At 48.5% G+C, this 26,161-nt stretch overlaps 3 protein-coding genes across 5 annotated transcripts; 2 read left to right on the forward strand and 1 right to left on the reverse strand.

Annotated features, from left to right (window-relative positions):
* Nucleotides 1-1,031: 1,031 nt before the first annotated feature.
* On the forward strand, nucleotides 1,032-12,565 carry JPT1 (Jupiter microtubule associated homolog 1). 2 transcript variants are annotated; one of them, XM_064151064.1, is made up of 6 exons: nucleotides 1,215-1,233; nucleotides 3,482-3,565; nucleotides 4,325-4,467; nucleotides 5,104-5,201; nucleotides 6,949-6,976; nucleotides 11,581-12,565. In XM_064151064.1, exons 2-6 carry the CDS (start codon nucleotides 3,543-3,545, stop codon nucleotides 11,727-11,729), a joined length of 441 nt encoding a protein of 146 aa, XP_064007134.1. In that variant the 5' UTR covers nucleotides 1,215-1,233; nucleotides 3,482-3,542; the 3' UTR covers nucleotides 11,730-12,565. The 2 variants fall into 2 exon arrangements, with proteins under 2 accessions (XP_064007133.1, XP_064007134.1); XM_064151063.1 differs by lacking the exon at nucleotides 3,482-3,565 and having other exon boundaries at nucleotides 1,032-1,233.
* Nucleotides 12,566-13,505: 940 nt separating this feature from the next.
* NT5C (5', 3'-nucleotidase, cytosolic) lies at nucleotides 13,506-19,909 on the forward strand. Its single transcript, XM_064151065.1, has 5 exons — nucleotides 13,506-13,734; nucleotides 18,312-18,412; nucleotides 18,498-18,558; nucleotides 19,306-19,420; nucleotides 19,507-19,909. Exons 1-5 carry the CDS (start codon nucleotides 13,552-13,554, stop codon nucleotides 19,647-19,649), a joined length of 603 nt encoding a protein of 200 aa, XP_064007135.1. The 5' UTR covers nucleotides 13,506-13,551; the 3' UTR covers nucleotides 19,650-19,909.
* A 303-nt stretch (nucleotides 19,910-20,212) lies between these two features.
* Nucleotides 20,213-23,088, reverse strand: ARMC7 (armadillo repeat containing 7). Of its 2 annotated transcripts, none has more exons than XM_064151066.1 (3): nucleotides 22,781-23,088; nucleotides 22,403-22,546; nucleotides 20,213-21,250 (listed from the first exon to the last, which is right to left on the reverse strand). In XM_064151066.1, exons 1-3 carry the CDS (start codon nucleotides 22,845-22,847, stop codon nucleotides 20,913-20,915), a joined length of 549 nt encoding a protein of 182 aa, XP_064007136.1. In that variant the 5' UTR covers nucleotides 22,848-23,088; the 3' UTR covers nucleotides 20,213-20,912. The 2 variants fall into 2 exon arrangements, with proteins under 2 accessions (XP_064007136.1, XP_064007138.1); XM_064151068.1 differs by lacking the exon at nucleotides 22,781-23,088 and adding an exon at nucleotides 22,636-22,726.
* Nucleotides 23,089-26,161: the final 3,073 nt, after the last annotated feature.

The raw sequence follows: 26,161 nt of genomic DNA on the forward strand, positions 1-26,161 counted from the left end.
CTGTTGAGAGTTGTGTGCTGGGCTTGGTGGAAGGTAAGATGCACGAAATCCAGTGGCCTCCTCCTTTGAAGGCACAGGTAAGCCATCTTGCTGGGCTTTGTGTCCTGTCTGCCATGTGTGGTCTGCAACTCACATAATTTTGGTGGAATAGTCCACTGCTCCAACACCCTCCATTATCACTGATCACAGGATGTCAGGGGTTGGAAGGGACCCGAAGAGATCGAGTCCAACCCCCCTGCCAGAGCAGGACCTTAATCTAGCTCACATCACAGAGGGATGCGTCCAGAGAGGCCTTGAAAGTCTCCAGAGAAGATTGTTTTATTAAACCCCGTCTTCTGAAGTGACAGCATTTCACAGCAGCCCTGTGTGTCTTTGCAGGCCATCGGCCGTGTCTCTACCCTCATCGGAGCCAATTCCTAAGGCCGTAGCAGCCTCGTGTGGCCACCTCTGGCAGCTCGATGGCGCCGTTATTGTTCCATCTCCTATACTTTGGTGTTGCGCTATGACGTGCACTGAGGCAACCTTAAGGCAGGCAGGGGCCGGGCCGCTTCCCGGCATGGTGCGAGAGCAGCGCCTCAGTGGGGGCGGCCGAGCTGGGTGGGCGCTGCTGGGGCCCGTGGTGCTCGGGGCGATGGCCGCAGCGGTGGCGCTGGGAGCATGCGGAGGGGTGCCGGGACACCCACCCCTCATCTCGCCGGGACTCCCCTCACAAGGGAAGCGGCACACAGACTTTTGTCTCGCCTCATGCACGGCTCGGCCAATCGCAGCTCGCTCCATGTGAGCGACGGGCCTCCCGCCAATAACCAACAAAGGGCGCCGCCGCCCAGGCACAGCCAATCGCCGCGGAGCAGACGTATTGCTTCACCAATCAGCTCTCACCGATGAGGCAGGGCTCCTCAGAATAGACGGCGAGGCGGAACAGGGGGCAGAGTGGCAGGAGTGGCTCCAATAGGAGCTCGGGATTGGGTTTGAATTGCTCAATGAGCAGGCTGCTGGGGGGAGGGCCTTAAGGTGGCTATAAAATGCGCGGCCGGTGCGGGCGGCGGCTGCAGGTGTCACCGGCAGCAGTGAAACACAGCGCCTAGGGGCAGGCTGCTCCGCTCTTGGGACCGCCACTCCCTGCTGGCCTCTTAGTGGAGTCCGTTCCCCTCCGTCCATCTTCTCCGTCTCTACTGCCATGACAACCACGACCACTTTTTCGGGCAGGGACCCTAGTGGCAGGAACAGCTCCAGGTCCGGCGGGGCTTGGGGGCCGCTAGGGCTATTGGGGGTGGTGGGGTTGACAGCGTTCGCGGTGGAGCTGTTAATCCCCACTGCTTTAGGCTTTGGGGGCCTGCATGGATACGGAGGGAGCTACCTAGAACGGCTCTGAGGAGGGGTGGTTGGGTGCGAGTTGTGGTGCTGGGGTGGGGAGGGATTGGCGGGCGGGCGCGACCGGGTTGGGGCTCGGTGTGTGCGGTGCCTCTTCACCCTTTCCTGGGTGAGGCGGCGGGAGGGGGAGGCGGCCGCACCCTCCCGGGGGCAGTGAGCTATCTGTCGGCTCGGAAGACAGCTGCGTTCCTGGGGGGTGACGGCGAGGGCGGGCGGGGGATCGCCCGTGCCCTGTCGCAGCTGCCCAGGGGAGGGGAGTGTGGGAGCTGCAGTGGTGGGAGCTGGCGAGACCCACCCCGGGCTGCTCGGGTGTGCCTGTGCGTCCCTGCCGCTTCTGAACAAAGAAGGGAGGCGACTCCCAGCCTCGTTGCGCGGCCGCGCAGCCTCATCGCGGTGGGGGGGACACACGGTACTACACCCCTACTTCTCGTACCTCTGCCTCGCCGCCCTCTCCTCCCTGCGGCTGCCGAGGCCGTCCCTACTCTTGGTTCTGGTGTGGCAGCCCCGGAGGCTGCCGTGTTCTGGGTGGGGCTGAGCGAGCTCCATTGTCTGCTCTCCGCGGCCTCTCCACCTGCCCGCCTCGACAGGAGCCCGCGGCTCGGCCAGTGCCGCTCTCCGCCCGCAGCCTGGGCCCCGCACGCCGCTGCGCTTGGCCGTCCCGTCCCTCGCCCGACCTGGGGTGGCCGTTTCGTTCGGCTCCAGATGCTGCTACCTTGACCCTCGGTTCGCAGGGAGCACGGGGCGGGGACACGGGGTTGCCTCTTCCCCCGGTTTCGACCCTGCCGTGGGGCCTGGTCAGGCTGCTGGCGGGGGGCGCAACGAGGGCTGGGAAGCTGCGGATGGGAACGGCGATGGGGGAAGCCGTAGCCTATCTCGAAACAAAGAAAACTTGGTAGGTACCTCTGGAAGAGATGCACAGCACTTAGTCGAGCACGTTTCTGCAGGAGTAGCTGCTGGCTTGGGGAATATGGGGTCGTTTTTTCAAGCCCTCCTGTCTGTCTTGTGTAGGGTTTTGGCCTGATCAAGTAGATGCTTCCTGTTGGCTTTTAGCTTTTTTTGGGGTGTGCTTGTAAATAAAACAGAAAAAAAGCTTGCAAACCCTTTAGAGGAGTGCTCAATGCTTCCTAGATGAAGCTGTGGGTGAGCTTTCAGTGCGTATCTCTGGGCATCAGGGCACGACTTCAAGAGCGGTTCATTGCTTAAAGTGTAGCTTTGGTGAAGCCTATCAAAGCCTGTCAAGGTTTCTAATAATATCTGTCAATTTTTAGCTGAGGTTGGCAAGAGGGATTAGTCCTTTTTAACAGTTTGAGCGATGGCTTTTTTCCTTCAGTTCCTACTTCTGTTAATTTCATTAACTGTCAGCGGAAGCTTGTGCAGTGAAGTGTTTTGGTTTTGCTGCTGCGATAAAGTAAAGCTGGTCCAAGATGTGGGAACAAGCCCTCCCTGAACTGCCTGTTCCTCAGATTAGTAAGTGCAACAGATGTAACTGAGAAAGAAAACCTTCTACATGGAGGTGTTTCCTCTAGAAAAAAAGGAGATAAAGAAGCTGTTCCAAGACCATTATCTCCTCAGGAGACAAAACAAGACAAAAGTTCTTGTATTCTTAAAACACACTGTACAGTCTCCTGGGATCGTCCCATTAGCAGCTCAGCATTAGTAATTAGAACTTTGGAGAAGAATTTTGTAAGGAAAAGTAGTTGGTTAGTGAAGTCACACCAAATATTCAAGCCACACACCTTTGTGAGTGTTCAGTGCTTTGTGTTTTGAGCTCTGCAGGCTGGAGAAGTATTTTATTGTAGTGTATAGACTGTAATAGGCACCAGGTCACAAAAGATCTGAATCACTGATGGTGATGACATTATAGTTAGATGTGTTCTTTGTGCTGAATTCCTAGGTTTGGTGCAATAACAAGCTGTGTGCTGTTATAACTATTATTTGTAACTCAAAGGCAGTGTACACCATCTCTAGCTTGTTCTAGTCTTGGCTTCTGAGCACTGAGTGTCTTGAAAGCCCAGTTCTGTTGGTGTACTCCCATCTTGTTGGGGACTGTGACAGTTCTCATGTGGCCTTGTATATTTTTATTCTCATGACTTCTGTCTGCCTTCTCCAGGTAACACACCAGCCCTGAAAAAGATCTTGTGTGTGAGAAAACAGGATCTGAAGGAATTTACATGCAAAGGTTTATTTTATTGCTGTAAGTTGATGTCTGCAGGCTGGGAAGCAGACCGCAGCATAGCTCACAGTACTGAGCAGACTGTTTTTGTGTCTGCCTAAGAGAAGACTGTTGGATGTAGGGTATATATCTGGAGCTTTGGACACGTGTCTCTCCTAATAATAGTCTACAGTGAAATTGTTTAATTGCACCTTTTTAAGTCTGGTCCAGTAGCATGCTGCAGACTTGAGGGTTTTCCCAAGATACAGGCTGCAGTCATCAGTGATGCAAGCAGTGCTTTAGCTTGGGTGCCAGACTTCAGGCTTTGCTGTGCTGCCAGCTTGAAGATTGATGTTAGCCTTCACGTGGTTCTCTTAAAGCTGGAATTGGACATGCCTGCATACTATTTGGTTTATTTTTCAGTTGGCTCAGGCAGAGGGCTGATGTTAGCAGCTCTGGTTGACACTGAACCAGGCGAAGGCACTAACAGAGCACGGGGGGGGTTATTTTTATAAGTGTTGCTGAAGACAAGTGGAGATAGAGTGCCTGGATGGAATGCTGCAGGCAGTTTACTTTTTGTAGTTCAAACTCTACACTGAAGCCATGACAGCCTGTCTTGTTTGTTAAAAGTCCATACACAGCAGAATCATCTCTTGTCATTTATGCTGAGCTAAAATTTAGCCTGTGTTTCTGCCCCATCACAGCAACCAACAATGATGTCGTCTTGTCCTAGTCTGGGCTTACATGTTGGAAGATAAGTTAGTAAGGTTTTAAAGCTGGTGGTTTTTTCCCCCTCTCCAGAGTGCTGCGTCCTCCTGGAGGTGGCTCCAACTTCTCCTTAGGGTTTGATGAACCAAAAGAACAACCTGTGAGGAGGAACAAAATGGCATCCAGCATCTTTGGAACTCCTGAAGAAAACCCACCTTCCTGGGCTAAATCATCAGGTAAGATTGTAGTTGCTTTGTTTCCAGATCTGCTGACAGGCGTGTGTTCATTCTGTGTGTCAGCCTGGAGCTGCTGGTGGCTCTCTGGAAGCCAGAGTTCCCTTCCTACTTGGTAGTTTAGGGGTGTAAAAGATGTTTGCTTTCACGAGGTTTTTATTTCTCATTTTGAGAGGGTTTTATTCACGTCTTAGGCATAAATGTTTCAAGCAGGGAGTTTTATTTTGAATGCAGTTCTCCAAGGTAATCAGATTGCTGTAAGGTGAACTTAGGTGTCACACACTGGTCTTGGTTAATCAGAGAATGGTTAGCTTGGTGTTGTATTTGCAGCTGGGATTAAGCTTCCATTTCTGCAGAGCACTGCCAATGCAGGTGGCCTTGGGACTCTGGTTTCAATCTGTTTAAATGACACCTTCAGCTACATGAGATGTTGTAAGATGGTAGCTTGTGAGTTATCTAAAAGGCTTTTTGAAATAATGATAGTTTTTATTAAAAAAGGAAACAAACAAACAAACCTAAAACCAACCAACCAAAACAAACCCAAACGAAGCACCCTGCCCCCTCCCAAACCCCTGGCTATGATCTGCTTTCCCAGTAAGTTCATCTTGCAGCCTGATTAAAATCACTCTCTCCATGTAGGGACTAAGCCAGGTGAAATCAGAGACGACTGCCAATCTTCTGGACCACAAAGAACAAACTCAACTGAAGCAAACTGTGGAGACTTTGTAGATCCCAAGGTCGGTACATTAACTACAAAGAGCTTGATAATGGGGCTATTCACACTCTGTGTGCGATTGCTTTATCACTGATATTCACACACTTGGAAACATTGTAGGTTTTGAAGCTTTATTCTCAAATCCCTTCTTTTCCTGAAGATTGTCTTTTCCACATGCTAGAGTAGATGCAGGACTGGATTTTTCTAGAAGGACCGCTTTTTAGAGCTCTTAACTCTTTAAATGATAGTGTGAAATCTACCTTCAGCCATGTGTGTATTTCAACAGATCTTTGCAAACAGAGGACTTGGTTTCACACCCCAGCTACTGACTGAGTAGCGAATGCCTGTTTTATCTCTGCTACTGTCTTTAATACCATTCTGTTACTGTCTATGCAAAGTGTCTAATAGTAGCCATATGGGACACTATTTGTAGTGTTAATGTGGGATTTGCTAGATGTTTGGTTACATCTAATTGGGAAAACAGGATGAAGAGGAGTCATTCCACTGAGCTTAGCAAAACAGGAACCTATGCTAGGCTGCACTTGCATAAACAAATTCTAGAGGGGGGTAAAAGTATCTCCAGTTTTAGGTGTTCTTAAAAGAACTGGATAGGTAAACATTTGATCTCATATGTGGTAGGTGCCTTGTGGATTATAAACAAAGTTTTATTTTGGTAACTGGCATTGATCAGCACAGCAGCTTTGTTACTAATAGGCATTTTGAGCCACAAAACTCTTCTTTGCTGGGGGAAATGTCTTAATCCAATTTAACAAATAGAAACAAAATGAAATTTATAGCTGTTACTACAGAAAGCAGAAATAAACTCTTTAATTCCATTTTCTACTTAATTGTTAAACATTGTTTACCATTGCTGTGGTTCTCAGCTTTGCAAACAGATTCTTCCAGTGCAGAATACATCAATTTTCTAAGCGGTGGTGGCAGCTACAGTCAGAAGCTGGAGTGTTCTGGGCCAGCCTGAAGATTAAGGCAATATATATGTCAGTTTATTTTGCATTTATATCCTGGTGACTGCAGTTTCACTATGGAATGATGTTAACTCTCTGAAAGCTGTCTAAAACCTCATGCCATTGAGGAGCCTTGGCTGCTGCTGTAAGACTTGTATCAAGTTGCAGCCTGTCAATTCATTCAGTATGAAAAGAATATTTAGTTGTTTATATATTAAAGGGTATCAGTCACACTACAAGAGCCCTGATCTGTGTTTAACAAATGGAGTTAAGTAGCCTGGGTAGAATAAGCCCTCTTGGCCTTGCTAACAGATAAATGTTGGAAGGAGTTGCTTAGTGGGGAGGGGACACTAAGCTGTTGCTCACTGCTTACCGTATAACTTTGTCAGCACCCTGCAGTTACAATGTTCTGGTTACTGTCAATGCTGCCTGATGTAGGATGCTCTATATAATGAAGTGTTCTTGCCCATCCACCTCCTTCACAGTGTGGAAATAAGAAATATGCCACAGGTTTGAGGTCATCAGGATTGCTCCAGTACTGTCTGTCTGTTTAAACTTTTGGCTAACTAAACAGCTGATGAAATTATTTGGCATTCCATGAGAATTTATTTACAGAGCCCACCATGCTGCTCTGATGCCTGTCTCACAGAGCCTATTTCTGGACTAAAAGTGTCACTGGGTCTGTTACTCAGTGTTACTAGATAGAGCCATCATGGTCACCATGTGGAGTATTGAGTACCTTCTCTAAGGAAAGGGAAAGTCCATTGTGAAGTATGAGGTGTAATGTGTTTCTCTCTCTTCTAGGGAGGAGATGTTGGTGGTGAAACTTCTGGTGAGTAGGTCCTTTTGGACTCTTGTAGTACAAGCTTTTTTGCAGCTTTGAAATGGGAAAGTATATAAGCTATATATAAATGGCCATGTGTTAGGAGAGAGACAGCTTGGTATTGTCTCTTGAACGCATCACCTCTGAGTGACCTCAGTACATCAGTGGAAATGTGAGCATGGAACGAAACAGCAGAGTGCCTGTTAGTCATTGGGTTAGAAATGAGAACAGTCCTGCTCATTTTTTTGCCAACAGCAGTTGGTTTCAAGATCTTTTTACTAGAAAGCAAGGTGGGTACCATCTTGCAGAGAGCTGAGTGACCAAAAGACTCTGCTGTTCTAGTAGCTTTTAATTAAATAGTACAGTCAAGGTAATTTATTTTAGCATAGCAATTTACTTCTTTCCTATTGTCTCCTTGTACAGCAAACACAACATGCACAGAAATGCTCCAAAGCATCAGAGAGTGTCTGGATTAACCTACCTTCTAAGTTCCTGTTGCTTTTTAAATGCTGATTTTTGCCAAGGAAGTTCATCTGCATACTGCAGATTTCATGTAAACAGAGGCATTTCCCCTAACAGCATGCATATGAACTATGAAGGGTTATTTCTATCTCTGAGGCTGGAAATCTCTTTTGTAAGATTCACCTCAGGAATAGCTGACTTCCTGAGAAGAGGAATGTGCATGCTGACTGCCTGCTTTCCAAGTGCTACTTTCAACACCTAAGAGTTGTGGGAGATCACTAAAGCCATTAGCAGTTCCATGTCGTGAAAAGACTTCTGCTGAGAGGGCAAGAGGTTTTTCCAGAGCGTTTTTAACTACCTCTGAGTGGTATCTGTGCCCAAAGTAAGGCTTGCTTCTTTAACAGGCTGCTTTTAATCAAACTGTACAGGCTTCTTTAGTACTCTTCCCATGTCTGTCTGAGCGCAATTAGCACTGTAGGCATCTAGTGTTTGTCTCAAGTAGGAGGATGTGGTTTGATAGTAGAAGTAAACTGATCTCAGAGCTATGCTGCTTCTCCTGGTATTTGTTTAAATCAGCTCACCATGAGAGCCTGCAGGCAGGGGTGAGGCAACAAGAGATGGGATGGGAAGAAGTAGGGCTGCCAGCAGCTGACTGAAACTTGGACTACAAAGTGATATTCCAGACTTGGGAGAGGGAATCACATTTTCACAGCTGTCGTATTTGTTGGCTTTTAATTTATCCCCATTAAGTGACAGTGAAGGAAGTTCTGAGTACCAAATAAATGTTATGCTGGGAAGTGTTTCTTAAAAAAAAAAGTGTTACTGAAAAGTGAGTGCAGCTGTTTACTGATGGGTGAAGATAGTTAAGGTGAAAATAAAAAGGTCAAGCAAAAATGTGGATGTTAAACTTCCACAGATGGTACTTATGAAGGAGTAGAAAGTTAATGTTTCCTGGAAGGGGTGTCTGTAACAGATACCTGAGATTCTTGATTAATTTCTACCATTGACAGTTTTGTAGCTTAATGGAGCACAGTGTCTGGTTGAGCTGTGTCACTCCACCACTTGATATTCTTGCTGCATGAGGTGGCAGACAGACGATGAACATCCTGGTTGTCACAGGGGTGATTTTTGTGCTCCATGTGGAGTTTGAATACACTTCCAAGTAAAAGCTGTCTGCTTACAAGTTCATAGCATAACTAGGTTCTTAATTGGCTTCTATCATTAAAAAAAAAAGTTTATTCTTTTGAATTTGGAAGTGATGTTCTGTGTTTAACTGATTATAAAACCCCAAGTAGGTGTCAGGTGGGGTAGGCATGTGTGTTAATCATGCCTGTCTGGGGGAGGAGAACTTGTTCCTCTTGCTGCAGTGTTCTGGCTTCCTGTTTGGAAGCTGTAGTTCCTCTCTACAACAAAGTTTTCAGTGGTTTGCAGTGCTCTTGGTAGAAAGCTGTTGGAGAGGTTGTGCCCCTTCTGATAAGGGAAGAACCTCACTATTTGATGTATTGCATTTAATGCTTTAGAATTGCAGAATCATAGGATCATTTTAGTTGGAAAAGACCTTTAAGATCAAGTCCAACCATTATCTAACGTGGCCAAGCCTCGTGCTAAACAATGCCTGTATCTCTTATCTCCAGGGATGGGGATTCAGCCACCACTGTTCCAGTGTTTGAGAACCCTTTCAATGAAGCAGTTTCTTCTAATATCCAACCTAAACTTCCCCTGGTGCAATGTGAGGCCATTTCCTCTTGTTCTGTTGCTTGTTACTAGGGAAAACAGACTAAATCCCACCTTTGTCCAGCCTTTCCTTTCAGGGAGTTGTAGAGAGCCAGAAGGTCTCCCCTCATGCTCTTTTCCTCCAGGCTAAACAACCTCAGCTCCCTCAGCTTCTCACTAGACCTGTTCTCCAGACCCTTCAGTTTTGTTGCCCTTCTCTGGACCTCCTCTAGCACCTCAATGCTCCTCTTGCAGTGAGTGCCTCAAAACTGAACACAGTACACAAAGAGTTATTAGGTTATTTGGTTACTACATTGGCAAACTTCTTTATACCTCGATTGTGGGAAGTACTAATGTGTCTACCAGCTGGCCTCCTGTAATAGCAATTCTTGATTCTTTTGTGGTCCAGTGTGTACTTGATGAATGTGACCAGCTAAGGAGAACCAGCCAGCAGTCTATTGACTGTCACCAATGACATGATACACAGGAAGGTGGTGGCCAGATCATCATGATGAATACTGCACAGTGCTGGGGCTGTCTGCTGAAGGCTTGGACAATGGAGCATTCAGCCCAGTATGAGCAGAGGGCATGGTCACAGTTGTTCCCAGTTTGCTGAGTAAGCAGGCAGTGGGATGCATGAGCTACAGAAGCTTCAAGCTTAAAAACTTTGTATTACCTCTTTTGTTCAGCTGTGCCTGTGGGTTAATGAATACAGCAGAGAGTATATATTGTAGATTACTTCTGATTGCATGGAGACTGTGCTAAGCTGCTGTACTTGTTTGAGGTTATTATCAGCATGCATACAGTGTTTCAGTGTTTCTGATAGAATTCTGCATCAAAGATGAGTCAAAAACCCTGCATTGCTACAGGATTGCAGGAAACCTACTTCTGGGGATAGTCAGGAAAGTAAGGCAAAGGGTAGGGCTTGGTGATTGCTTTTTAGGTTGGAAAAATGAGCCATGGGAAGTGATGCTGGGGCTAGTTTTATTCTGTGCCTTCTTCCGTGACCTGGAAAAGGTAATGAACAGTGAAGTCTCCAATTCTGTGGGTGAAATCAGCTCTGGCAAGTAGTTAAATTGTGCTGATGGTGGGAGAACATCAGTGTCAGGAGGATTCAGCTAAACCAGCTAGGCAGGTAAAAAGGTGACATGATAATCTTGGTGCAAGTAAAGTAAAACATCTTGGGGAGTTAGGGGAGGAAACCAAGCACCTGAGTCGTGACAGTCTGTTAAGCTCTGTCCAGCAGTTTCCTCCTAGGCTCTACCATAAGTCATACTGCTGAAAGTTCTCTGAAGTGTTTGGGAGCAACAGCAAAATACTGAATGTTGTCAGTGAGAAAGTGGAAAATAAGATCTCATTTTGCCTCTGAACAATGGTGTACCCACGTCTTGAACTGTGTGAATACAGGCTTTGAAATGGAAAGGCCTCACCAGGTTGTGGTAGATGGGCAGAGGAAGATAAAGGGAAAAGTGAGGGCTTGCAGCAGATGTCTTATGAGGAGGGACTGAAGAGAAGGCTGAGGGAGTGATACCATCAGGCATTACTAAATCATGAAGGTGGTGGTAAAGTGAATGTGCAGCTGTTCCTTGAGTCCTGCAAACAAAGAACATAGTGATCATCAGCTGAAACTCAGGGGCCTGTTAAAACCAAATAAAGTAAGTTAACAACAGAGCAGGTGGTGAAGCTCACTGTCCATCACTGCCCGGGCTCAGGGAGTGACTTGGTGCTGACTTGAGCCTTTGTGTTAATCTATGCAATTGAGAGATGCTCACGTCCTTGCTGTGCTCGTTGATTATCAGTGAAGGAGATACATCAGTTATTTGCTACAGTATCTAAAGTGCTTCCTGTGAAGGATTCCTTTTGTGTCCTGTCTTCACTTGTGGTTGTTGAGAAGTATTGAAGATAAACTGTCATGTGCTTCCCAGGGAATGTACAGTGCATGGCTGTTCCCCAGTCTGTTCCCTGAAGCCTCAGAAGTGTGTCAGATGCCCTTCCCTCCAGTTATGAAATTGGGAATGTTGCTTAAATCTTTGGCTTTTTGGCTTCATCTTTTGGCTTAAATCACTGGTGCCTCTGTGATGGTTTCCAGCACCTGCTCAGACTTGAGTTACAATTCTCATGGTCATACACTTGACTAATCTGTACAAGATTTCAGACTTAAGCTGCTTGTCACTTTTAAAAATGAAGTTGCTGGGCTCCCCTAATAGCAGCTGAGTGAACGTGGCAGTGGAATGCCTGAAACTGAGCCGCGAGGCACGGGAGTTCGTCTGACACACACTTCAGAGGGCTGAGGTCCCTCCTGCCAGCAGATTACAGCAGCACTCTAGCGTGCCTGTAAACCTGGAGAGAACTTAGAGGAGCTGATCTTCTGTCTAAGCCTTGAAACATCTGGCTTTCATCATCCACATCAAACACTTTAAAAGCTTCTTTTCTTCTAGAAATCACTGAGGCTGATGTAGAAGCTGCCCCAGGTCAGAATGAAGAAAAATCCCTGCCTGCTGCACCTGTTCCTAGCCCAGTAGCACCAGCACCTGCACCGTCCAGGAGAAATCCACCCGGTGGCAAGTCCAGCCTAGTCCTCGGTTAATCCTTTCCCTTCCTGACTGTTTTGAACTCGTGTCTGTTTCTTTCCACCCCATGCTTGTGAACTGCACAACTTGAGCCTGACTGTACATCTCTAATTTCTTTCATTAAAAAGAAGCACTTTATGTACTCCATCTTTTTTTTTTTTTTTGAGATCAAGGTTTGTTTTTTTCTCCCCACTTCTGTCCTGTGTTTCCCCCAGATCTACTGGAAGTGACATGAGTGTTTTCTAGTGCTAGACTTGAGGGAAAGCTTTATGAAGCATAGTAATGTAATTGGAAGGGGAGTAGCTTGGTTCTAAGTGTGCTTAGAGGGTTTTTTTGGTACTGAGGATTTTTTTAGAGCCCCTGAGCTTTACAAGGGTCTAGAATCCTGGTTAAACAGACCAGCAAACAGTCAGCAAGAGCAGTCCCTTCTTCCACGTGTTGGGGTTTAGGGATCTAAAAGGTTTCATTGACTGCATGTGGTAAATGCCTTGAGCCCTGCTGTGCCATATATAAATCCTGAAGTGGTTAATATACACCATGCTGCCTTTAAAGAAATCAATCTTGATACTGGACTACTAATGAAGCAGGGTATGTGCCAAATAGGGCTGGTGATCAGAGCTGCCTGGCCCCAGAGCTGGGTAAGGATTAATTCAGACTTTGTTCAGTGAAAAGTGGAGTGGATCATATAAATACATACAAATGACAGGGCGTTTTTTTTACAACTGACTCTCAATGCTGTGCATGATCATGCTGGTGCTTGACCATGAGGTGAAAATCTCATCCTTTAAAGTGTGTGTTGTAATTTCACAAAGCTGGACTGTTGCTTAAAAGTAAATAATATAGAAATTTTGAAGCAGTGTTTCCTGTGTGGGCTTTATTTCACGGGTTTGGTTTTGCTTTGTTCCCAGTTGTCCTTGCCTTGCCGATCTGCCTTTAACACAGGTGGAATGTAGCAGAAGAGGAGCTCTTAGACCTGGCTTGGTGTCACCATTTCCTCCTGAAGACAGTGTCTGACTTATCTCTGGTGCTTTCATTATCTTCTAGATCAGACAGGTGTGGAATATGGCTTCAGATATGTAATGTTTTGCCCACAATACTTTTTTCCCCTCAAGAGAATGGTTTTGTGGGAAGAAACTTTTCATTTCCTCCAAGAAATAAGCTCTAACAAGGCAGAGATGGGAGAGAGACCAACCAGACTAACGCTCTAGTCCTGGAGGGGAGCTGCTGTATGAGCAGCTGAAGCAGTGGATTTGTGCAGCACTGGTGTCAGAGAAGCCATGCCTTTTTCACCCTTCCCTTGGAAGAGCCAGTGCCTAAACCCAACGCAGCTTTCCAGATGAGCTTCGGAGAAGCCTTAGCCTGAGGTGTTGAACACATAAAACTGGATTTGCTCTAATACTCCTCCCCTGCCACACCTGGGGTGGAGTTCCTTGTATCTGGAACGGCTATGGGCTGTATGCAAATGCTGCCAGCCTGATCGTTGGCCTAGAAGGAGGAAGGCAATTGACTTCCATTTCCCTCGCAAGCCCCACTGCCTGTGAAACGTGTTAATCCTCCTCACGCTCGCAAAGACCTCGGTGCGTCCACCTCTCTCTGTCTCGCTTGCAGCACGGCAGCCGCAGCCGTGCTTCGCTGTCGAGCTGGAGGAGCTCTTGCTCCCTGTCTTCACTTTTGCCCAGTGAGCCCAGCGCTGGTGGCGCCCACCCGCGTTCCCACGTGGCCGTTGGGCCGGGGGCTGCTGCCGCCCCCTGCCGTCCCGCCCCTGCGCATGCATATTTATGCCTGCAGCTCTCGGCTGTGCTGCGCGGCGGCACCGGCGGCGGCACCGCGCCGAGCGGCATGGCTAGCGCGGGCGGCCGCCTGCGGGTGCTGGTGGACATGGACGGGGTCCTGGCCGACTTCGAGGGCGCGGTGCTGCGGGACTTCCGCGCCCGCTTTCCCGGGGAGCCGCGGGTGGAGCTGCCGGCGCGGCGGGGCTTCTCCGTGCGGGAGCAGTACCGGAGCCTGCGGGAAGACCTGGCGGTGAGGGCCTCGGAGCGGCAGCGGGGCCGGGACCGGAGCCTGAGGGGCTTCTCGGGGTAGGAGCAGCGCCGGTGCATGCGGGAGGAGCTGGCCGTGAGCGGCGGGGCTGAAGTCGGGTTTGCACCCACGGACCAGTGCGGTGGTGGAGCCGGAAACCTTTATGTGCCCCTTTTCCTCTGTGTCTTTCTTTACCGCCTTCCTTTTCACTCCCTCTTTGTATCCCTCATGTCGGACCCTGCCGTGAGCAAAGGAAATCTCTTCCTCCCCACCACGTGTATGCCAAGCAGAGGCTCTGGCTCGGGTTGGCTTTTAAGAGGGTGCTGTGAAGCTTGGCTTCACTCTTGGCAGCCTGACTTTCTACTGCAGTAATTAATGACTTCCTCCAGCCAGCCCTTTACCTGGCGGTGCGTGTGCAGGAATTGGGAAGGAGCGATTGTGTCCCCGAAATAACCGCATGAAACCATTCACTGAACTGTCCTCGACTGTTCTTTGCCTACTCGTGAGCTGCTCTTGCTGTGCAGCAGTGCTAATACCTATCTAAAGCGCCCTGAGCTCTCAGCAAGTGCTCATGTAGCTGCGTGGCAGGGCAAGAAAGATAAATACTAGATAGAGAGTTTGCAGAGATCATAAAACCCTGTTCCTGTATCATTCCTTCTGCAAGCTCTGACAAGCAAAGTGTGTGGTAGGTGAGTGTTCTGATCCAGGTTAATTTGTAAAACGCTGGTGATACAACCCCACATCTGCACAAGTTGTTGCTATTTTTAATCTTTGCTGATGACTCAATGGATATCAGGCATTTGCATGGCAAAACTAAGAATACTGTGAATGCAGACTTCATGCTTCCTTCTGGTTACTGCAGGACAGCCAGGGACTGAGAAAACAGGGGATGCTGACCCAGGTGGTGCTGTAAAACCACCTCTGAGGAGGAGTGTATTGCGAATTGTAAGGTCCTGTGCTGAGCCTGGAGGCTTTTTACTGCTAAGAAATGCCAGCTCACCTTGATTTCTCTCTTGTTCTGTACCAAGGTGCTCCTGCTCCATTGTGACAGACACGAGTGCTGTGTCTGGGCTCCAAACTGACCCAACTCTAATCCATGTTGATAAGCAAAACTTTCTGAAACTTCTGACTTGTAAATGTAGGGAGAAGGCATCACCTTGAATAAACAGATAGAATTTATTCTTTAAGTATTCCTTAACTGCATCTCATTTAGGTATACTGGGAAGAAAAAAAAAAAAAGTATGTAATTTAAGGCTTTTTATTTATTCTTATTTGAAAGGTCTGCAATCTGATCTGTCCTGGAAGTTGTTTTCTGTTCTATTTCTGGCATGCCTGTTCCCTAATTTGACTCATGCTCATCCTTTTCCTTCTCAGACCTTAGGTGTGTCAATGAAATAACCAGATAACCGGTTTGAATCCCACGCAGACCAGCAGAGTCAGAAAGCTCTTATCTTATTGCTTCTCATTAGCCTGGCTTCCTAAGGAAATGAGGTTGATGTAGTTGGGTATCTGTCTCCTTCGTCAGTGATCTCTGGGCTGGTGTAGGTGCATTTGGCAGAGCAATAGAAGTTGTAAAGGTCTTATGGAAATGTTGGAGCTAATGTTAAAAATGTAGAAAAATAGAGACCTTGTTACCTCTGCCACAGTCTGGGATGCAGGAGAATTCCCCACAGGAGGAGGTCTCTCCTTGACCCCAGTTGCAGAAAAAGCTTGGGCAGGAACTGGCAACTCAGACACAGAGAGCAGGGGTCTTCAGGGCTGCTTGTCCCTTGTGCAGACACACCAAATCTGCAGTTTGCCAGCTGCTGAAAGGGGAAGATTCAGCCTGACCGAGCTCTTTGTGGCAGGTGTCTGCTGTGTCCTACCCGTGAGCAGCCACTGCCACGATGAGGTGTGCGTGGGGGGAAGGACTGTGGTAATGACTTCTGCAGCACCCTCTCAGGAAGTGCTGCTTTGTTGGTGCTCAGCAGCTGCCTCTTGACCCTTGAGCCGTCGCTTTGCTATTTCTTTCTTTTTTTTGATGGTAAGTTGATCATTCATTTCACATTGTAAATTCATTCCATGTGCAAGACTTCCTCCACTGTGCTTGCCCCTCTGGCCTCCTCTGTGTGGAGTGATCTTTGTTGATGATGATTTCTCTCCTGAGCATTGAGGATGTTGTTACCTGGCCCCAGAGAGTTTCAGAAAAGGATTCAAAACCTCTACGGTGGCAAAAATGCCCAGAATTTTATTTTGAAGTATCACAGATGGGAAAGCTTAGGGATGGATCTAATTCCTCCAGCTTTCTATCCAAGCCGTTACCTTGCTAGTGGAAGTCAAAAGGAAACATTCAGCAATGATGGCATGAGGATGAGGAAAGAAAATTGTTTTACTTTCTTTTTTTAATTGCCTTTTTGTTCTGTGGAGGGGAGGGCTGGAGGGGAAGGGAGAAATGGCTTTTAGTTCTAAGAGTCAGCAAATCATATTTGTTTCTCCAGCAAAACCAGACATTTTTGTGACGTGGTGGAAACTTGCCAGTTTCTGGTGTCTCGCTGTAGGATAAAAGAGCTTTCAGGCACAAGCCCTGATTCTGTAACTGAATCTCCTTGGGAAGAGCTCCAGGGAGTTGTTGCTGAGATCAGTCAGGCTTTGCATGGAAAGAGATATCTGGGCAGATCTGATCACCACATCTTCAGCTAGACTCCCTAACCTCTCATGATTTGCATGGGAAATCAGGCAGTGCTTCCAGACTGCTGGCTGTTGGTTTATGGTTATTTGTCAATTATGGTAGCTGAGTGATCTGGGAGACTTCTTTATTGCTGATTCCTTCTCATTGCCTCTTAATTGACATGCTTTTTATGTTGATGTTTCGCTGGTGATACAGAGCAGGGAGCCCATCAGCAATCTTGTGCGTTCACTGAGAACTAAGTTTCTGAACCACTCCATGGCATGGGATTGTCCAACTTGAATGCTAGCAGAAAAATACTGTAGTGACACCTCTGAAGCACCTTGTGTGACCCCAGGGGAAGATAAGATTTGTGTGTCTTAGGGTAGAAGAGAGATTGGAAACTTAACTTCTCCATCTAAGAGTGAAACTTAGTCCTGGAAGTGGACTTGGCCCCTAACGCTGCTGCAGGGCGGCTGCTGCTGCAGGTGCTGTGTCCTGAGGGGCTGTGTGACAAAGGGAGCTGTCTGCTGTGGCCTGCACTGAAATGCTCTGATTTAACACAGGCCACTGAACTGTCACCAGCAAGCAATTTTTAAGATTGACTAACCAGTGTTGGATTTAAACCAGTGAACTTCCTAAAGGTGAAAGGTGTGAGAGTGTCTTATCAAGGACTGGAAGGACAATCCTACCAGGAATTGCCCTGGAAATACCACTTTTGCTTTTAGAGATTAAAGGTGATGCACTACTGTATCATATTCAATGCCTTTTGCCTTTTTGCACTGGTTTTGGCTCCTTAAGTCTGGAAAGACATTGCTCCTCCAGTAATCTTGTTTGTTTCCTAAATAACACTCACCTAAAACATACTTTCTAACTTAAGAAAGATCCTCCTGTCCCACGTGTTTATTGTTAGTGATTTCTCTGCATGTATGGAAGATGGGATTACCACTGAGAGCTGGTGCAGAGGGTAAAGGGATAAAGCTGTGATAGCCTTAATTGCAGTGCTCAGTCCACTGCTAAGGTTATGTGCAGGGAGTGGTAGGTGAGACCCACCCACATCACCACCAAACCCAGCCCAGCTGGGGCGTGCGTGGTGCACAGGGCAGTTCATGAAGCCAAAGGATCTTGGGGCAGCACAGGGATCCACCTCTGCGTTTCCTGCTGCAGCCTCACACTCGAGTACAATTTGCACTGACACAGTACCACAGAGGAGTAGCTGTCCATGATGAAGTCAAGATCTGTTCCCTTACCAGCTGCTGTTGTAGCGTGTGATTGGAGATCACAGAAAGCACTGAAGAAGTGTAGCTTCGAACCGCTCCTGTCTGCCTCCTTCCCTCTTGATGAGTTGTTCTGGTCTGAAAGGATTACCCCCAGGTATGAGGGTGTGCTGACCTGCTGAGGCTGGTAATTAACATGGTCACCATATTGCTCTGTTTGCTCTGAAGGAGACACATGGACTATTGGGTAGTCCATGTGTCTGCCCACTAGTCCCTGGTAAAGCCCTGAACAAATTTCAGTCAATCGTGACAGAGGAGCAGAAGCCTCAAAATTGTTCATTTGATTTGCACAAGAGGTAGCAGAGAGAGACCTCTGGGAAGGGCTGAGGTGTGAGTTCTGTCAGACACCAAGTCAAGCAGTAGATCAATGCTGCATTCATGGTGCTACTTACAGAGCAGTTTGTAGAAGCAAAGCCAGGTCAGGACCAGCTCTGCCTCCTCACTTCAAACAAGCCACTGAAGAATAACTCTTTGTTCTTGTGTGCCTGAGCTGGACTATCCCTGGAACCCTCAGGATGAGAAACTTTTTAATCCACTCTTGGTGTGAAGCACCGCCTCACTGCGAAGCACTGGTGCAGGCAGGGTAAGTGGACAGCTGTTGTGCAGAGAGCTTGCCCAGCAGCACAGACGTGGCTAAATGCTCCTCCTGTCTCTTGCAGGATAAGGTGGCCAGTGTCTATGAATCCCCTGGCTTCTTTCTAAGGTTGGATCCAATTCCAGGAGCCCTTGAGGCCATGCAGGAGATGATCCACATGCAGGAGTAAGGACATTTTGCACTCTGCAAGCCCTTGTCCATTATCTTATGCTCTTTGCCCTGACTGCTAACCAAGGCTGTTTCTTTTCAGCACCGAGGTCTTTATCTGCACAAGTCCTCTCCGGAAATATGAGCACTGTGTTGTGGAAAAGGTGGGAGAGGATTCCTCCTCCTGACTCGGTGGTGCTTTTGCAAGGCTTTGCTGTTCCACACCACCCAAGTCGGAGCCATTCATTTATAAAGACAGCAGCCGGCACAGGCTGCCAGGCTTCCCTGTGATCCCTCCGCCTGAGGGACAGCTGCCCAGACACAGTAATGATGCAGGACGAGGAATCTGAGTGCCACCTGATGCCAGCCTTACTGTGGGGCACGTGAGCCCTGTGCTCTTGGAGCAGGCATGTGGCACTGGGGCTCAGCTGTGTCAGCAGGTGGTGGCAAAGGAACTGCTGAAGCCTGGCCTGCAGGGATGGGACATTCCCAGGGGATTCCACACTGGGGAATCCTTGACTGACAAAACTGTGTCTAAACCTGGAGCCCGAGCTCTCCAGCTGTCCTGAAAGAGGCCAGTGCTGAGTAATGAAGAGGCTATAATGTTGCAATTAGTCCTGTTTGCCACTGGCACAAGTCATTGCAATGACTTAGTTGGGCACAGTCCATGTGCTCTGGGCGAGCAGCCAGTGCCAAACTCGACAATGATTAGGCACAGCAAACAGCTGATTGAAGGCCATTAAAAGTACAGGTTAAATGGGGGTCCTGGGCCATAGCCAGTCTCTGCATCGGGGATTTGCAGACGCAGATGGAGGTTCCCAGGGGAAAGGTTTTGAGTAGGGCTGAGCTGACTCCAGCAATGTGCACACTGAAAGTATGGCAGAGTCTTCTCTTTCTTCCTGCCTCTGCAGTATCAGTGGGTAGAGAAACACCTGGGACCCGAGTTCATGGAGCGGATTATCCTAACCCGAGATAAGACCATCGTGGCTGCCGACTTACTATTTGATGACAAGGATATTATCAGAGGTTTGGAAAGCATCTGTGAGCTGGGGGGGGTGGGGTGGAACTCACCCCCTCATCTGACTCCAGCTTTCTTCCCTTGCCCTCCTCAGGTGCAGAGCCAAACCCAAGCTGGGAGCACATCCTCTTCACCTGCTGCCACAACAGGCACATCCAGCTGCAGGCACCACACCGGCGGCTGCTCTCCTGGGCAGATGACTGGAAGGGCATCTTGGAAAGCAAGCGCAGGCAGTGATGCGGGGTGGGAATGCTGTGCTCTTCCCACTGCTGGGGAGCAACCAGCTCATCCACTGGCAAGGACATCCACCTCAGGGGCAACAAGTGGTCACCCAGGCAGAGGCACCAGGATGGGAGTCGGTTACAGTAAGAACTGAGCTGTCCACACTGCACAGCAGACTCCTCTCCAGCTTGATTTCAGTTAATTCATCTCTGCAGAGTTTTGGATGTTTGCTGTTGGTAGTAGAAACTGTAAAATACAAGCAGATGTGGGCTGTTTGTTGTTTGTGTTTTTCTCTTGAGTACATTGTGTTTTTTAACTCACTCCTGTTTGGAGTGGGGGGGAAATAAAGAGGAAGAAGTAAAGATGTGAAGCTTGAGCAGACACAGTGTGGTTGTCTGCCACGGAGCACTGTGCTCAAACTAAGTATTCAGCCATCCTGGTTTTTGGGTTGCCTTTTACTGGCTGGTAGTGAAAGGAGACCAAGCAGGCTCCAGTTTCTGTCCCACGTGGGTGAAGGCTGGGCTGTAATTGCTGTAGAGAAGTATGTATGAGCTTATACAAAACCATTTACACAGCACTAAAGTTCATGTTTTATTAAGAGAAAGTTTCACAAGACTGCAGTTCTCAGGAGCCAGGCTCCTGTAAGCCTTTCTTTTTTAATCTTCACCTTTCTCACCAGTGGTAATGAAAGGAAAACGATTTCCTTCTTTATAGGATAGCTACAGCCTGCCTTTTATATTCATTTACTAGCTGGATGCCAATGCCATGATGATAGGATGGCATATTTAGTACCAAAGGGGCGAGGAAGATTGCAGATTCCCAGGGCAGGGAAACTCCTCCTTTCTTCTGCAGGAGGAATAAAGTTTATGTGACATTTCAAAGTCATTTGAGTTGATGCTGAAGAGAGCTGCAGCAGAACCAGCCAGGAACTGGGTGGAGAGCGATATAAGCTGCCCAGTAACCCAAGCAGAAAACCCCCTAACTGCTGGAAAGGGCCATTTGTGCAAGCTGGGTGCTGAGCTGCACTTGGCAACCTGCTCTCCAACAGCCATGACCTACTTTATTTTAAATACTTGCTCCCACTTTTAACTGTCTGCTTGGCCTGACTGACACGGTGGTGCTCCACTGTCCTCTATTAATGAAAACCCAGGGCTGGGATGACCAATTTCCCTATTTAATGTTGTTCTTGACACACTTTTTGACTTGCTGAGCAGAAAGTGGAGGCCTGGGAAAAGAGAGAGGTCTCCCTCTCAACAGCTCTATGCTGCTCTAACAGCTTCAGTCCTTGGGGAGGGGAATCCCCACTGCTGTGTGCTTGCTTAGATTCCTGGCCTCTTCCACCTGCTGGGGCGTGCAGTAATCCTCCAGGAAGAGGGTTGCCAGGTTGCTTAGCCTTCTGCTGGCTGAGAGGGAGAAGCGGAGCATGCACTCCACCACCGGCGGAGCTGTGGTCTGCTGGCGGGACTGCGGCGTTGTCAGGTACATCAGCGCGGTGACTGCCGACATCACTGTCTCCTCGTTGGAGCTCGACAGGCAGTTGATGATGGGCTCCACCCCGTTGGCCTCCAAGATGTAGTCTTTGTTAGTTTTATCCAGGCACAGGTTACAAAGGCCACCTGAAAAGGCAAAAGAAAACGTCTGGAACTCTTCCCTCATCTTTTTCATACTGAGAGTCAAAGTCACTGCTGAACCTTTTTTTCCCCTAAGGCAGAAACAAGCAGCTGGGGTGTTTGGATGGATACTTCCTAATGTCTTCTGGGCAATGTTTTCTCTGTTCCCTCCCAAGATTTTCCACAAGAACATTCCTCTTCCCATGTGTCCTTAGAGGGCACTGTTACTGCTGGACATAACCACTGCCACAGAATGAAGGACTCCAGCATCACTTAACCCTAACAGGGTACAGCCCAGCAGTTCACTGCAGGTGTTTTAGAGAATGGAGCTAACACAACCAGCCAAGAGGCACTGAATGTTTGAACTTGAAAACTTAACAGATGCAGCCACAAACCTTAAAAATCAAGTAAGTTTAGTATCATCTAGTGTTAGAATCACTCACCATTAAGATCTGTCCCCTTAGCTTATGCTCAGGCCACAATCACTCACCATAAGACAGCTCCTCAGACACAAGATTAGTTGTCAATAGAATGGTAACACAGGACCTGTACGTTACACTTGGCAAAGCTTATGTATGAATGGCTGCTGCTCTAGAGGGGAGATTTCATTCTCAAGTCAGAGAACTGTTTTGGTTTGGAAAGACCTCTAAGATTGTGCAGTCCAAACGTTGCCCTGCCATCACCATGGCCATTAAACCACATCCCAAAGTGCCATGTCCACACATTTTCTGAGCAGCTCCAGGGACGGTGACTCCACTATCTCCCTGGGCAGCCTGCTCCAATGCCTGACCACTCTTTCCATAAAGAAATGTTTCCTAATGTCCAACCTAAAGGTCCTCTGGCACAATTTCAGTTAATTTCCTCTCATCTCCACAATTCAGCAAGCCTTCACTTACACTTTGAGGCAGTAAAATAGATGCTTTCCAGAAAGCATTTTCAAGCACAGCAGCTCTATTAGGATGAAGGGCAGATGCCTACCTGCTCCGTCTCTCTTCATGCCACTCATTTGACCAAACAAGACTTTGTCAGGACAGGGTGGGGCTCGCAGCACAACCATCACCTGCCTCTCGGGATAGAGTAACCACCAAAGGAAAGCCCCAGGCCCGGCCTCCTTCACCCTGCCAGCCCCTGATGAGGGTGCTCAGGGGCAGCCCTTACCCACTGCAAACTCCACCAGGGTCTCGTTGTCTTCCGTGAGCATATCAAGGAACAGATCCAGGACCTGGAGCTGCCGGAGGTACTCGTAGTTCTTGGGATCATAGGCAAAGTTGGCCAGGTTTGCCAGGACCTGCTCCTTGGCCTCTGCAACAGAGAATCACAGAACTGTTTAGGCTGGAAACGACCTTTAAGATCGCTAAGTGCACCCAGCACTGCCAACTCCACCGCCACACCTCGTCCCTCTGCACCGCATCTACTTGGCTTTGCCATCCCTTCGCGGACGGGGACAGCCCAGGACAGTGTTTCAGGGCCTGACTACCGTCCCGAGTGCGAAGGAACACGCCGGGAGCAGGGGAAGCAGCGGTGCCCGGCGGCTACCTGGGCTGTCCGTCACCTGGAACTCGGTGACGAGCGCCTGCAGGTACTCCAGCCGCCCCAGCTCCATCCCGGCGCCGCGGCGAGGCCACCTCCCACGCTCAGCGGCTGAACACCTGCGAGACGCCCCGCGCTCAGCTCTGCCCTCCCGGGGGAGCCCCGCGGCAGGTCGGGGCAGTGCTCACGGCGAGGCTGCCCCGCGGCCGCCTGCTGCGGAGCGGAGAGGAGGCAGCGGCCACGGCGGCGGCAGGCACCGCACGCAGCGCCCGGACGACGCCATCTTGTGGGCGGGCCGCGGAGGGTCGCTGCGCGCCGCGGGCGGGGATGGGGATGGCGGCTGCGGCTCCTCCTCCTCCTCCTCCTCCTCTTCCTTCTCCGATTTCTCCTCCCTCTTTGTGCGTCTGTGGTGGGGTTTGGGGCTGGTCTCCTTGAGGTCGCTGCAGATTGCAAGGCTGCCGTCTGCGGGGGTCCCAGCTGGGTTGTGGGGCAGTGGGCGGGCGCCTTTGGGGTATTTCCTTGCTCACGGCGCACATAACGCGATCGCTGGCAATAAACGGCTGCGTTTCGGTGCATGGCGAAGTGTTGGTGTTTAAGCCCTTCGCTCTGGAAGGGAACAGGCTTTTCCTCTCTGTTTGCTTGAAGCGTTTTCCCCTGTGTGTGTCTCTGCGCAGTTTCAGTACCGCTGCCTTTCCGAGTTCTCCAGGTGAGTTGTGCTGCCCAGCGTGGATCAGCCCTGAGCCGCTGCTCAGGCTGCGGCTTTGCTGGCGGCTGCCAGGTCCGGCAGTGAGACACTTGAGTGGCTTGCTGGCTCTCAGCATTGCCCCATGCTCAGTGTGACCAGGTGTGCAGATGGTACAGTGGTGGCTGAGTGAAGTAGGTTTACCATCCCATTTGTTCATGTTCTCCCCGTATGTGTCACGCAGAAGTATCCACAGTGACGCACGTGATTGCTGCTGTCTGGGTGGAATTTGTCTCCTCCTGGGCTGGAATTGCCTTGCAGGAGGTGGGCGTCTGTTCCTGACTGCAGAAACATGCACCCATTCAGATGATGCAGGAATGGTATCCTTTACCAGATTTTTGAAATCCTCCTTCAGTTCTTTCATGCCATTTCTAATGCCATTCTCAATACCTTCCTTAAGCTCTGTAGTCATAGTCTTTATGGCACAGATTATACCAGAATGTGACAAGCTATCCTCTATCTGCCTGAGCTGGTCAGTGAATTCACCAACAGTGAAAGATTTTCCATTATCACTCCTTGCTAGGAACTTACTGGCCAAGATGTTAGCATAGGATGAAGGAGCAAGCTTAATAAGCTTCTTCATGAGACCTGTTCCCAAAGGAATATCGTCAGGCTCATGAGTGCCATGATCTCCATAAAGCACTTCCTTCACAGCAAACTCCTTCAGAAGCTTAATTCCCTGCTCAACGGTGTTCCACTTCTTGGCAGCCCATGGCAAATCATCTCGGGAAGGATATCTCATAGCCACAGCCAACAGAAGGCGTGTCCACAAGCTAACCCTACCAAGAGGACTTGCCAGGTGTTTGTCCACTCCACTCTCCTTAGTGAGTGGTCCCAGCTGCTTGGCAGACTTGTCTCCTACCTGCAGAGCATTAGCACCAATGCCACGGCATCTCACTAGCCAGCTTAGGATTGGCTCACCTGATTCCCTTGTGTATTCCTTCCTAACTTCCCTGACCTCTCTGAGTGGATCCTTGGAGCCTTGGATGTCATCTTCCTCCTCTTCCTCCTGTTGTTCTGGTGGTGCCGGGCCTAACACAATCTTCCTCATAGCATTCCTAAACTCATTGGAACCATCCTCTCTCCTGGCAGCTAACCTCACAGCACTCCTCTCACTTGAGTATTGTTGTCTCAGCACATCTACAAGGTCTCGCAGACTAACTGCCTCCTCTTCCTCCTCTTGCTGCTGATCACCAGAGGTCCCCTGTCTTACATCCTCCTGCGAACCACTCTTGGTCTTAGCTTTTGCCTTAGCAGGTGCCAGAAAAGCCTGAGCAGCAACAGACTTGGATGTGTCTGCTGGAGGATTTGAATCTTTAGGAGTCTGACTTGGAGGGTTTGAATCCTTAGGGGTCTGACTTGGAGCATTTGAATTATTTGAGGTCTGACTTGGAGCATTTGTATCCTTAGGGGTCTGACCTGGAGCTTGTGAGTTCAAATCTGCCTTGCTTTTAACAGGAGGATTTTGGTTCTGGTCTGCTGGCTGGGGGTTCGAATTGGCTGAGCTGGTGTCATTAGGATTTGGACTGACTGGGCTAGCATTACCAGCACTAGTAGTAGTATTAGCATTAGTGGGATTGTTTGCCTGTCCTCCTGGGATGCCTGCCAACCCTGACGTGTTTTGATTGTTGCTAGGAACATTCTGATTTTGGGTACTTGCCTGTGCTCCTGAGGCTCCTGCTAAACTCTGTGGCTTGTTTTGGTTACCCTTATCATTGTTTACGTTAGTGGCGGGAACATTGGCTGTGTTCCCAGCACTTGGAGAAGGAGGGGCAGAGGCTGGCAAGGGGGAAGCCGACAACTGTGTTCCCTTGTTTTGCTGTGAAAGAGACTGCTTCTGAGACACAGAATTTTTCCTAGTCCTTACAGAAACTGGTTTTGAATTTTTCACCAATAATGCCAAAATTAATATGAATATTAAAATCATGAGGCAAATATTAAAAACTGTGAGAAGAAAAACAGTTTTACACGAGCATGTGCCTATACAAACAGTTGGAATTCCTGTCTTAGGCTGAATAACTCTCATTAGAGCCATATTTAAAGCAGAATTTCCATTGATTGTCACATTATTGACCAGAGCTCCTGTAACGTCCTTGGTAATATTCTCAGAGATATTAAAACCAGCATAACCAAGAATAAAATCACCCCAGCTCCAGAACATATCTGAAACCTTAGCTTTAGCCTTATTATAAGCCAGATCAATGAAATAAGCAACAATTTGACCTTTTAACCAACTAAATACCAAGAAAACAAAACCAGACCAGAGCAATGCACCAACCAAATACAATAGCTGCTTGATTAGCTTCATCTTAATTCCCAGAGCTAATTTCCACTCACTGAAATATCTAGCCCCACGTTGGGAAAGCCAATAAAAAATGTGATGGTTTGGGGGTTACCCCGCCCCCCCACACTTTTGAATTTGCCCCAGCTAACTCAGACGGACCCTGGGAATATAGATGAAGCAATTTATTTACAGCTAGCAGAATTTACAAGCAGCTATTTACAATATATACAGTTATATACAATTATATACAGAAATATACAAAGGATAAACAATACAAAAGCACAACTCCCCTCCCAGAAACCTGAGTCCCCAGGAGGGGCTCTCAAACCACCCCAACACCTCCCCCGGCCCCTCTCAACCT

Source organism: Pogoniulus pusillus, chromosome 11, assembly GCF_015220805.1.
Source record: "Pogoniulus pusillus isolate bPogPus1 chromosome 11, bPogPus1.pri, whole genome shotgun sequence".
NCBI lineage: Eukaryota > Metazoa > Chordata > Aves > Piciformes > Lybiidae > Pogoniulus > Pogoniulus pusillus.